The 14,120-nt window shown below is 36.7% G+C and overlaps 1 protein-coding gene across 2 annotated transcripts in view; it reads right to left on the bottom strand.

Moving 5' to 3' along the window:
• RASSF3 (Ras association domain family member 3) overlaps window positions 1-14,120 on the bottom strand; it is a 203,406-nt gene that overhangs the window by 176,093 nt on the left and 13,193 nt on the right. For both annotated transcript variants that reach the window (XM_069080842.1, XM_069080822.1), the window contains exon 2: window positions 3,189-3,313. In XM_069080842.1, coding sequence (XP_068936943.1) covers window positions 3,189-3,313 — 125 coding nt within the window. The remainder of the gene's footprint in view (window positions 1-3,188; window positions 3,314-14,120) is intronic.

The raw sequence follows: 14,120 nt of genomic DNA, 5'->3' as shown, positions 1-14,120 counted from the left end.
GCCAAAGATGTCTTCATTTCTCTCCAGGATACACTGCTTCAACTTTCTCTACCCTGACTCTCCCCCAATAGGTTCCCCCATTACAATATCACCTCCTTAAAGACAAGGACTGTTTTTCTGCTTGTATTTCTATTTCTAGCACTTTAGCACAAAAGATGATACATAGTGCTTAATAAATATGTGTTGGCTGGCGTGATGTACAAACAAGATATAGCCAGGAGAATTTGGAGGTAATGTCAGAAGGAAGGCACTAGCATTCCACTTCTTGTGAAAAATAGTATATTAGCTGAGCCTTGAAGAAATCTAGGTAAGCTAGGAGGCAGAGGCAAGGAGGAAGAGAATTCCAGGCATAGGGGACAGCGAGTGAAAATGCTCAAATTCAGGAGATGGCATCTAGTTCTAGGAACATCAGGGATGTCAGAATCACTGGACTGCAGTACACAGGCAGAGCACAAGGTATCACAAAGACCGGGAAGTTTGGAGGAGACCAGCTTTTGATGAAGGGCTTTAAAAGCCAGAGAATTTTATATTTGAACTTGAAAGTTCTAGGGGGTCACTGGAGTTTATTGACTAGGAGGGTAACATGGTGAGACCTGGGTTTTAGGAAGATCACTTTGGCAGCTGAGTGAAGGGTGAGCTAGAGTGAGGAGAGTCTTGAAGCAGGGAGACCAAACGCTGGACTGAAGCAATAGTCCAGGCAGAGAGAGATGAGGGCCTGACTCAGAGCTCAACAGTCAGAGGAGACAAAGGGTGAGACACACGAAGGCAGAATTAATAGAACCCAAGAGATTGGATGGGGAGAGGTGAGACAGTGAAGAGTCAAGGATGGCACCCAGGTTGCAAGCCTGGGTACATATTTTCCATTCTGGGTCTCCTTGCCACAGTGACATCTCTGTAGCTGCAATATAATTAGATCAGACAGTCAATCGACAAACACTTATTTATAAGAGCCTTCTATGTGTGAGCCATTACACTAAGCAGTCTGATACAAAGACAGAAGTTGGACAATCCCTGTCACTAAGGAGCTTACGTTCTAACAGGGGAGATGATGTATACACATACTAATACATACAGAATATATGTTGAATGAATCAAAGATAGTTTGGGAGGGAGGGAGCTACTGGGGTGGGAGTGTGGGAATCAAGAAATGCTTCATGTAGCAGCTGGTGTTTGAGCTGAATCTTGAGGGAAGCCAGGGATTCCCAGAGGTTGTGTGGTTTTCCCCTTTGGTCTCAGAGGGGACTGTGGCATCAGGGAGGTGATGACAGGACTTGCATTTGACTTTGATTTGAGGGAGGGAGGAAGGGCTGTGCAAAGTCACCAGCCTCACTTTCTCCTCCAGAGCCATCAGGGTCTAGGGGCCAGAGAGCGATCAGGAGGACTGGAGATTGCTCAGCTCTCAGAGGTAGACATTGAGGAAGAGAATTCCAGGCATGAGAGACAGCCAGTGCAAAAGCAAGAGGCTGGAAGGGGAACATCATTTATGAGGAACGGCCAGTACAGTTGAACCATAAAGTATGTGGAGAGGAAGGGTGGTTGCTGTCGAGTCATTTCTTTTTCAGTTGTGTAGACCCATTTGGGGTTTTCTTGGCAAAGATACTGAAGTGGTTTGTCATTTCCTTCTCCAGTTCATTTTACAGATGAGGAAGCTGAGGCAAGCAGGGTTAAGTGACTTGCCCAGAGTCACACATCTAATAAGTGTCTGTGGCTACATTTGAACTCAGCAAGTTAAAATACCAAACAGAATTTTGCATTTGATCCTAGAGGTTATAGGAAAGCACTGGAGTGTATTGAGTAGGGGCCAGACTTGAACTTTAGGAAAATCACTTTGGTGACTATATGAAGGATGGGTTGGTGAGAGAAGAGACTTGGAGTAGGGAGACCAAATAGGAAGCTGTTGCAATAGTCCAGGTGAGAGGTGAGGAGAGGCCAAATTAGCATGGTGGCTCTACTAGCAGAGAGAAAGGGACAAAAATGGAAATGTTGTGGGATTAGAATCGACGGCCATTGGCAAATGACTGGATCAACTTCATGAGAGTGAGGAATTGAGGAACCTTTTTGGTGTCACAACCTTTGGCAGTCAGTCTGGGGAAGCCTATGGACCCCTTGTCAGAACAACGTTTTTAAATGCACGAGATAAAATGTTGTTCAGTCGCGTCCAACTCTTCATGACCCTATGGAACACAGCATGCCAGGTCCTTCTACCCTCCACTGTCTCTCAAGGTCTGCCCAAGTTCATGTTTGCTGTTTCCATGACACTATCCATCTTTTCCTTTTGCCTTCACTCTTTCCCAACATTAGGGTCTTTTCTAACGAGTCCTGTCTTATTATGTGGCCAAAATATTTAAGCTTCAGTTTCAACTTCAGTATTTGACTTTCCAATATGATATGAATTAATTTCTTTAAGTATTGACTGATATGATCTCCTTGCTGTCCAAGGGACTCTCAAAAGCCTTCTCCAGCACCACAATTCAAAAGCAAAGGAAATCACTTATGTTGAAATAGCTATCAAAATAATTTTTTTTTAGTTTATAGATGCCAGGCTAAGAAATACCTACCTTAAACCAAGGGCACGATAATTATCCTTTTAGAAGCTAAGTCCCAAGGCATTTCCCCTTGGCATTGGTTAAACTAGAGACCCTGAAAATTCCTTTGGCTGTATCTCAACAGTACCCTTGTTAAATCGCTTAACCTCTCTGGGGCTCAAGTCCTCACATGGAAAATGAAATGGTTGGCCAAGATAACCTCTAAAGTCTCTTCCAGCTCCAGAGTTATAATCCAGTGATCCCTTTCCCTAGGTAAAAATGAACAAAAACATTTAATCTTCACGTCCGATTAATGTTCATCTTGGTGTAAAAATATACTTGTTGATAATTCATTTTGGGGAAAAAAAAATGTATATACCAGAGCTGAAGCTTTGAATCTTAACTCAGTTTCATTATCTTAATTATGGATTTACTGGATGAAACTAATGACGCAATTTTAAAATGATGTGTCTAAAATCATATTTCAAATCTAAACTTTTACACAGAGGGGTATGGTGAAAGGAATGATGTCGAAAAAGTGCCACAAGAAAACTCATATTTGTATGAAAGCAACTATAATGGGGAAAAATATTCATTCCACTGGGTGGGAGAGTTGTGGAATTGCCTGAAAGCCAGAAGTCAAAAGCATAAAATATTTCCTACCTGTCTGTTCTTTTTACTTGAATTTGTTATTTCCCAAGTAGGGATGCATTCCAGTAATTTCTCATTTTGTGAACAATCCAGATGTACCAGGTCTTGACAGTGAGGATGACACATGTATTTGCCCTCTGAAAGAGAATGCAGACCATAGTTCACTGTTAAATGAGTATTTGGTGTTTGCCCACGTGGAAGGTGAGGGAATTAGTTGTAGGAAAATTATAGAAGCTAAAGTTAGAGGCTAAATCACCACCACCACCAAAAGACATCTCTGTAGCCTCTCTACACATATTGCTATGTGGACTCGACATCATGAAATGGACCTCACCTTCTAGGATGTCCCAAAAGGACACCATGGGTGTAGGACATGCATACATGGGACACCATATGTGTGTTCTCTGCCACCAGGCACGTGTCTCCTTCCGCCACTAGGTGGTAGAGTAGATAGAATTCTAGGCATGGAGTCACAAAGACCTGAGTTCAAATCTGAACTCAGACACTAGCTCATGATTCTCAACTCCCTGATCATTTAACTCCTATTTGCCTCACTTTTCTCACCTGTAAAATTGGGATAACAACAGTAACTACCTCCAAGGGTGTTTGTGAGGCCCAAATGAGGTAATGAAGCACTTAGCACAGTGCCTGACATATAGAACTACATAAATGTTAACTATTATTATTCTTCTTAACTATTATTATTACTTTCCACCTTTTGCTCGACTAATCATCAAATCAATCTTATCATTGGTTCTACTCAGAAACCCAAGTATTACTTAGTATATATTTTATATTTAATTTTCCTACACACATGTTATTTTTCCCCAATAGAATGTAAGCTCTTTGAGGGTAAGAGTTGTATATAATACCTGCCACATAGTAGGTGCTTAATATATATATTTACTGAATTGAATCTCTATATCCACCATAGAATGGAATTCAACAACAATCAAATAAAAGAAAATAAATGCTATGAAATGACCATGCTTGGCCCCAAAAAGAGATATGAGAGTATGTTTTTCTCCTTTCCTTGCAGAGGTAGGGCCTATCAGTATAGAATACTGCATATAATATTAGATTTGGTTGATACACTCGTTTTTTTAAAATAAATTATTATTGATATAATTCAGGGGTTTTAAAACATCATCTGCATCTCCCCCAATATCCCTACTCCTTGATCTCCACATTGGTCATGACATATACCACAGAATTACTTGCCTAGTAAGAGACATCTCATCTATCAGACTGAGAGTTTGTCAGTTTGGGAGAGTCTAGGCAGGAACCAGCAGGATAGCAAAGACACACACTCTCCAGATAGACACAGACAGAGAGAGGCAGTCACTCAAGGGAGGTAACTGTTTCAGTGGCCCCTGGCAGCAGAGAAGAGAGCTGACTATGCAAGAGGGAGAACCGACTCTGGCAATAGAGGGATGTTCTGTGTGAGGGCTCCTTGAGATAAATGACATTGATATGCTGCAGTACAATGATGTCAGTTGCTTTAACTACACATGTTCCATATATATGTATGTATGCATGTATATGTGTATGTACACACACACGCACTCATATATATGCCTCATAATCATTGTACTCAATGCCCACTCTTCCCATGGACCCCGTGTATCTACGGGAGAGTGTTCCAGGTTTATGGGAGGTGTTGTTTTACAGTTACTATCGTCAGTATGAGTAAGAGGCAGAGTGCTTTAGTGGATAGTATATGTAGTTAGAGTCAAGAAAACTTACACTCAAATCCTACCTCAGATACTGTAAGTATAACACCATATAACTCAATTCCCTAATCTGTAAAATGAAAATGCTAGAATCATTGGCCCCTAAAGTTCCTTCTAATTCTAAATCTATGTTTCTAGCATCATTTTAGAGAGAGGAAGCCACATAATCCCCATGAGCCTCAGGCCCCTCATCTGAAAAGTGGGGGACTAGATGGCCTCTGGGGAACCTTCTAGCCCTAAACTTATGAGTTTTAATTAATAGCTGCCAAATTTTTGTTTTGCTCTCCCCTCCAAGGTTGTGAGCCATCATTCTTTGGAATAACACATGGAAAGGTTTCTTATCTGGGTCTGAAATAAAACTAGATTAGCATTGTTTTTCCTTATCTGTGTTCACATGGTAATAATGTCAAACATCAACAAAATATTTCACAAATGAGATCAGAGGACTCTGTTAATAAACCATTATCCAAAGAGGGAATTGATGCAATTAAGAAATCTATTTTCATTTATAATACTATTTTGTTTCTCATTTATAATTAATTTTAATTATTTTTCTCTAGGATGTCATAGTTAAGGCAGACACATTGCTTCTTCCTATTACAGGACTAATTTAAAATAATAATAATTTAAAAACAACAACAATGACAAAGTGAAAGCTTCATCTCCTTTTGTCTTAAACTGTTAGTTTCAGAAGAAATCATGAACATCTCGTCCATTCCTCATGCCATTTATCACAGAACATGAATTGGAAGGGAACTCCAAAGCCAACTAGTACATGCCTGAACAATAATTTCATCTCTATAAAGTGAATCTCCAATTTCTACTTTAACACCAGCAGGAATGAGAATTCACTATCTTTTTAAAAAATAATTAAATTGTTGGGTTACATTTTAAGCTCTGCACTGTCTCCCTCCCGCTCCACCCTACACTAGAGGTCACCATTAAACACAAATTTATAAATATACGTAAAGCCATATGATGCATAGTTCTATTTATCAGTTCTTTCTCTGGAGGAAGATAGCATCTTCCTTTATAGGTCCATTATAGTTGATTTGAGTATTTATAGTACTTAGAATAACTTGGTTGTTCACAGTTATCCTTTGAACAATATTGCTATTACTGTATACAAGGTTCTCTTGGGTCTGATCACTTCGTTTTTCATTATTTCATGCAATTCTTTCCATGTTTTTCTAAAATCAACCAGTCCATCATTTATTACAACACAGTAGTATTCCATCACAACCATATACCACAACTTGTTTAACCATTCCCCAGTTGATGACAGATGAGGAGGCATCCCCTCAATTTCCAGTTCTTTGCCAACATAGAGAAAGCTAATATGAAAATTTTAGAAAATATAGGTCCTTTTCCTTTTTCCCTGATCACCTTGGGAAACAAATCTAACAGTTGGTATTGCTGGGTCAAAGGGCATACACAGTTTTATAACTCTTTGGGCATAATTCTAGATTGCTCTGCAAAATGATTGATCAGTTCACAGTTCCACCAACAATGTTTTAATGTCCCAATTTTTCCACATGCCCTCCAACATTTGTCTTTTTTCCCTTCTATCATTTTAGCCAATCTGATGTGTAAGATGATATCTCAGAATTATTTTAATATGCATTTCTCTAATCAATAATGATTTATTTAGAGCATTTTTTTTTCCAGGGACGTTATATAGCTTTGATTTCTTCTGCCAAAAACTGCCTGTTTATGTCATTTGACCATTTATCAATTGGGAAATGACTCACATTCTTATAAATTTGACAAAGTCATCTGTTAATTAGAGAAATGAGACGTTTATCTGAGAAACTGCATAAATTCTTCCCCACAATTTTTTGCTTTCCTTCTAATCTTGGCTACATTGGTTTTATCTGTATAAAACTTTTAAATTTAATATAATCAAAATTAACCATTTTACATCTCACAATGCTCTCCATCTCTTGTTTATTCATAAATTCTCCTATCTATAAGTCTGATAGGTAATATGTTCCATGTTCTTCTAGCTTTCTTATGATATTTCCTTTTATATCTAGGTCTCATATCCATTTTGACCTTATCTTGGTAAATGGTGTAAAATATTGATCTGTAGGGGTGGCTAGGTGGTGCAGTGAATAGAGCACCAGCCCTGCAATCAGGAGGATCTGAGTTCAAATCTGACCTCAGACACTTGACACACTTACTAGCCATGTAACTTTGCAAGTCACTTAACCCCAACTGACCTCCAAAAAGCAAAAATAAAAGAAATAAAAATAAAAAAAATGTCTGCCAGATTGCTTTCTAATTTTCTCAAGAATTTTTTTTAAACAAATAGTATATTCTTATCCCCAAAGCTTAAATCTTTACATTTGTCAAACACAAAATTTACTATAATCATTTACTACTGTACATTGTGCGTTCCATTGTTCTACCTTTCTATTTCTTAGTCAGCATCAGATAGTTTTGAAAATTATCACCTTATAATATAGTTTTAAGATCTGGTACTGCTGAACCTCCCTCCTTCACATTTTTCCCCATTAATTCCTTTGATATTCTTGACCTTTTGTTGTTTCAAATAAATTTTATTATTATTTCTTCTAGCTCAATAAAGTAAGTCTTTGGTAATTTAATTGGGATGACATTAAATAAGTAGATTAATTTAGGTCGAACTGTCATTTTTATTATATTAGCTCCGCCCATCTATGAATAATTAATGTTTTTCTAATGATTTAAATCTGACTCTATTTAAATAAAATGTATTTAGTAATTATGTTCATGCAATTCCTGTATTTGTCTAAGCATATATACTCCCAGGTATTTTATATAGTCTACAGTTATTTGAAATGGGTCTCTCTTACTATTACTTCTTGCAAATTTTTATTGGTGATATATAGAAATTCTGATGATTTTTATGGGTTTATTTTATATCCTGCTGCTTTCCTAAAATTGCTGTTTCAACTCACTTTTTAGTTGAATCTCTAGGATTTTCTAAGTATATCATATCATTTGAAAAGTGAGATAGTTTTATTACCCCATTAATCATTCTTTTTTTTTTTTTTTTTTTTTTTTTTTTTTTGGGGGCAACCGGGGCTAATTGATTTTCCCAAGGTCCCACCCTAGTTTTTTTTTTTTTTTGTTTTTTTTTAATTTTTGTTAGTTTTTTTTCCCCCTTTATTTTTTTTTTTTTTTTTTTTTTGCTTTTTTTTTTTTGGAGGGCAACCGGGGCTAAGTGATTTGCCCAAGGTCACAGCCTAGTTGTTTTTTTTGTGTGTGTGTGTTAAGTGTCTGAGGCCAGATTTGAACTCGTTGAACATTCTTATTCCTTCAATTTCTTTTTCTTCTCTTATTGCTATAGCTGTCATTTCTAATACAATATTGGAGAATATTGGTGATAATGAGCATTCTTGTTTCACTTCTGATCTTATTGGGAAGGACTTCTAGTTTATCCCCATTACAAATAATGCTTGCTGATAGTTTTAGGTAAATACTTCTTATCATCTTATGGAAAAATCCATTTATACCTATACTTTCAAGGGTTTTTATTAGGGATGAATGTTATATTTTGTCAAAAGCTTTTTCTGCATCTATTGATATAATGATATGATTTTTGTTACTTTTGTTATTGACATAATCAATTATGTTAGTAGTTCCCCTTATGTTAAGACATCTCTGTATTCCTGGCATAAATTCCACCTGGTCACCCTGTATAATCTTTTTTTGGGGGGGCAGGGGGGAAGGCACGGCAATTGGGGTTAAGTGACTTGCCCAAGGTCACATGGTTAGTGTTAAGTGTCTAAGGCCGGATTTGAACTCAGGTCCTCCTGAATCCAGGGCCGGTGCTCTATTCACTGAGACACCTAGCCAACCCCACACCATATAATCTTTGTGATATAGTGTTGTAGTCTCTTACCTAGTATTTTATTTAGAATTGTTGTATTCATGTTCACTAATCAAACTGGTGTATAATTTTCTTTCTCTCTTTTTCTTGTTTAGATATCAGCACTATATTTGTTTCATAAAAGGAGTTTGGTAGGACTTCTTTGCCTATTATTCCAAGTAATTTATTTAATACAGGAATTAGTTGATCCTTAAATGTTTGGAATAATTCACTTGGAAATTCATCTGGCCCTGATGCTTTTTTTCTCAGGAAGCTCATTTATGTACTATTCAATTTCCTTTTCTAAAATAGACTTATTTAAATATTCTAGTTCCCCTTCTGTTAATCTGGCAGTTTATATTTTTGTAAGTATTCTTCCATTTCATTCACATTGTTAAATTTATTGACATATAATTGGGCAAAATAACTCCTAATAATTGTTTTGATTTCATCTTCATTAGTGGAATATTCACCTTTTTCATTTTTGTTACTAGTAATTTGGTTATCTTCTCCTTTTTAAAATCATATTAACCAATGGTTTATCTATTTTATTTTTCTCCTATAAAACCAACTTCTAGTTTTATTTATTAATTCAATGATTTCCTTACTTTTTCTTTTATTAATCTCACCTTTTAGGATTTCCAATTTGGTGTTTAATTGGGGATATTTAAATTGTTCTTTTTTGATTTCTTAAAAATTGTATACCCAACTGCTCTTTCTCTATTTTATTGATGTAATCATTTAGAGATAGGAATTTTCCTCTGGTTATTGCTTTTGCTATATCTCATAGGTTTTGATATTTTTTTCATTATTATCATTGTTTTTAATGAAGTCACTTATTGTTTCTATGACTTGTTCTGTAACCCACTCATTCTTTAATATTAGGTTATATAGTCTCTAATTTTTAATCTAATGTTTCTATGGTCCTTATTAAATATAATTTTTATTACATTATGATCTAAAAAGGATACATTAAATATTTTTGTTTTCTGCAGTTTACTACAAAGGTTTTATGCCTTAATGCATTGTCAATTTTGGTAAAGGTACCATGTACCACTGAGAAAAAGGTATATTCCTATTCAGTTCTCTCAAATATCTATCATACCCAGCTTATTGAATTTTCTATTCATCTCCTTGTCTTCTTTCTTATTTATCTTTTTGGTTAGATTTATCTAGTTCTGAGAGGGGAAGATTGAAGTCTCCCACTATTACAGTTTTGCTCTCTATTTCCACCTATAATTCATTTTGCTTTTCCTTTACAATTCTGGATGCCATAACATTTGTCACATATAACTTTGGTATCGGTATTATTTCATTATCTATGGCACCCTGTTTATCTCTTTTAATTAAATCTCATTTAGCTTTAAGTTTGTCTGAGATCATGATTAGTACCCTACTTTTTTTTTAGCATCATCTAAATAAATTCTACTCCAGTCCTTTATTTATTTAAATTATGTGTGTGTGTGTGTGTGTGTGTGTGTGTGTGTATTTTAAACATTTGATTTTAAAACACTGAATTCCAGATTCTTTTCCTTCCTCCCTCACCACCCACCATTACTGGGAACATAAGCAATTCAATATAGGTTATACATGTGTAGTTACGCAAAACATTTCCATAGTGGATATATTGTGAAAGACTGACTATATTTTCCTCCATCCTACCTGCCCCCCCCACTTGTTCTATTCTCTACTTTCACCTTGTCCTTTTTCAAAACTGTGTGCTTATAACTTCCCTCCCCCTCAACCTTCCCTCCCCTCCACCATCCCCCTTCTCATCCCCTTCCCCTCTACTCTCCTGTAGGGTGAGATACCCAATTTAGTGTGTATGTCATTCCCTCCCTAAGTCAAATTCAATAAGAGTAAGGTTGACCCATTCCCTTTTGCCTTCCTGTTCTTCCCCTCCATTGTGACCATTTTCCCTTACCTCTTCTATATGACATAATTTACTCCATTCTGTCTCTCCCCATCTCCTCTCATTATATTCCTTTCTCACCTCTCAATTTCACCTTTTAAGTATCATCCCTTCCTTTTCAATTGGTCCTGTGCCCTCTGTCTATGTATACATGTATATACATATGCACACACTCACATATATATTTATATACTCATATACCCTCCTATACATACATATCTATGTATGTATACATATAAATATACACACATTTATATTCCCTTCAACTATTCTCATACTGAGAAAAGTTTCATAAGTTACAATTATCATTTTTCCATGTAGGAATGTAAATAGTTCAACTTTGATAAATTCCTTATGATTTCTTTTCCCTGTTTACCTTCTCCTGCTTCTCTTGCTTCTTGTATCTGAATGTCAAATTTTCTATTCAACTCAGGTTTTTCATCAAGATGCTTGAAAGTCTTCTATTTCATTGAATGACCATATTTCCCCCTGAAACATGATACTCAGTCTTGCTGGATACGTGATTTCTTGGTTTTAATCCCAGCTCCTTTAACCTCTGGAATATCATATTACAAGCCCTTCAATTCCTCAGTGTAGAAGCTGCCAGATCCTGGGTTATCCTGATTGTGTTTCCACAATATTTAAATTGTTTCTTCCTGGCTGCTTGTAATATTTTCTCCTTGATCTGGGAACTCCAGAACCTGGCTATAATATTCCTAGGAGTTTTCTTTTGGGGATCTTTTTCAAGAGGTGATCAGTGGATTTTTTCAACCTCTATTTTGCCCTCTGGTTCTAAAACATCAGGGCAATTTTCCTTGACAATTTCTTGAAGGATGATTTCTAGGTTCTTTTTTGGATAATGGCTTTCAGGTAGTCCGATAATTTTTAAATTATCTCTCCTGGATCTATTTTCCAGGTCAATGGTTTTTCCCACGAGATATTTCACATTCCCTTCTATTCTTTCTTTTGTTTGGATCTGTTTAATAGTATCTTGATTTCTCATAAAGTCACTAGCTTCCATTTGCTCCAATCTAATTATGAAGGAATGATACTCTTCAGTGAGCTTTTGAGATTCTTTTTCCATCAGGCAAATTCGGCTTCTTAAGATATTCTTCTCCTCACTGGCTTTTTGAGCCTCTTTTACCATTTGAGTTAGTCTATTTTTTTAAGGTATTATTTTTTTCAGTCAGGTTGTTGACTCTCTTTTCATGATTTTCTTTCATCATTCTCATTTCTCTTCCCAATTTTTCTTCCACTTCTCTTATTTGGTTTTCAAAATCCTTCTTAAGCTTCTCTATGGCCTGTAATCAATTCATATTTTTCTTGGAAGCTTTTGGTGCAGGAGTTCTGACTTTGCTGTCTTCTTCCTGTTCCATTTTGTCCTTTTTGTCCCCAAAATAGGAATCTAAAGTCAGGTTGCTGTGCTTGCTTTGCTTCCTTTGCATGCTCACATTGCCACTCAATTACTTGACTTTTGAACTTTTTGCCACAGAATAACTCTGCTTCCAGAAAGGAGAGCTTTGTCCCAAATCACTGGAGTTTTCACAACTGCCAGAGCTATTAGTTGGCTGCCCTCTCAGAAGTCTTCCCTGGCTCTGGCACCTGGACACACACCCCAGGACCTCCACCCTAGACAGCAATCCAGATCCAAGCAGGTTAAAGCAAAAGTGATTACCTCTCAGAATGGTTGCTTGGTCCCCCTATGATCTGAAGGCCAGGAGCTCTGAAGCAGCCATGTGGCTGCAGCTGCCACACCTCAGCTGCTTCTCCCTACAGGGGCAGAGGATGTACCACACTCTCAGACCCCCTGTTCCCAAAGTCCACACTGACCTTTTACTTTGCCTTTGGCATTTATGGGTTAATAATTCTGGAAACCACCTCAGCTGCTGGTGATCTACTCTCCCAAAGTCCCTCCAGCTGGTAGCTTGTCAGGCCGCTCTGAGGCTAAAACTGTGGGCTCATGTGGGGCTGGGCTCTGCTCCCAGTGCACTGTGATGAACCCTTCCTGTGTGCCTGCTGGTCTGTCTTCAGTGGAAGATTTGTTTCTCTCTGTCACTTTGTGGGTTCTGTAGCTCTAAAGTTTGTTTAGAGTCATTTTTATAGGTATTTGAGGTGGTTATGGGGGGAGCCACAGGGAGTTTTCCTGCTTCTATGCCACCATCTACTCCAGTCCTTTATTTTTACTGTATGTGTAGTTCTCATTTTTTAAAATGTGTTTCTTGTAAACAACATATTGTTGCATTCTGGTTTTTAATTCATTCTGCTATCTGTTTCTGTTTTATGGATGAGTTTATCTCATTTGCATTCAAAGTTAAAATTACTAGTTGTTCATTTCCCTCTATCCTATTTTTCATCACTATTTATCCTTCTCTCTCTTTTTACCCTATTTCTCATCAGATACCTACCAATTACCACTGCCCTACCTAATTTGCACCCCTTCTGAGAATCTATCCCTTATTTTCTCCCTTTACCCTCATATTCTTTAATTTACTTAATTCCTTTAAAATCCCTCCCTTATCCTCTCTCCTTACTTTCCTATTTCTCTGTAAGTCAAAAGGACTTTTATATCCTTCTACATGTATATGTTATTCCCTCTTTAACTGAGTTCTGATGAGAATAAGCTTCTGGCACTACCAGCCCTCCAGCCTCTCCTGTCTCCATGGTAACTGTTCTTAGGCTTTTGCCTCATTTATATGAGATAATTGCTCCATATTACCTCTCCCTACTCAAATTTATTTTTTACTATCATCCCATCACACTCAACTCAGCCCCAAACCTTCTATCTAATGTATGTTCTTTCAAACTACCCTAGTAATGATAACATTCTTAAGAGTTAAAGATAACTTTTTCCCATATAAAAAGTAAATAGTTTGACCATATTAAATTCCTTATAATTGGTCTTTCACATTTACTTTCTTATATTTCTTGTAATTCTTGTAGATCAAATTTTCTGTTCAGTTGTAGTCTTTTCCTCATAAATACCTGAAAATTTTTTTAATGTATTAAATTTCCACTTTTTTTTCATGCAGGATAACACATAGCTTTTCTGGGAAAGTTATTCTTGGTTGCAAATACAGCTCCTTTGCTCTTTGGAATATATTGTTCCATGAGCTCTGATCTTTTAATGTAGAAGCTGCTATATTTTATGTTATGCTGACTGTAGCTCCACAGTATTTAAATTGCTATTTTTCTGGTTGTTTGTATTTTCTCCTTGACCTGGGACCTTTGAAACTTGCTATAATGTTCATCTTGTGATCTCTTTCAGGTGGTGACTGATGTATTTTTTCACCTCTAGTTTTTGTTGTTGTTGTTTTACCCTCTGGTTCTAAAACTTCAGGGAAATTTTTTTTATTAATTTCCTGAAGCGTAATGTCTAGACTTTTTTTTTGATCATAACTTCCAAGGCATCCAAAAGTTCTTACATTGTTTCTCCTTGATCTCTT

Source organism: Petaurus breviceps, unplaced genomic scaffold (genome assembly GCF_028583685.1).
Source record: "Petaurus breviceps papuanus isolate PSGF00001 unplaced genomic scaffold, PetGlider_PUasm1.0 154, whole genome shotgun sequence".
Lineage (NCBI taxonomy): Eukaryota > Metazoa > Chordata > Mammalia > Diprotodontia > Petauridae > Petaurus > Petaurus breviceps.
Note: the sequence above shows the minus strand (reverse complement) of the source record. Positions and strands in the feature narration are given on the sequence as shown.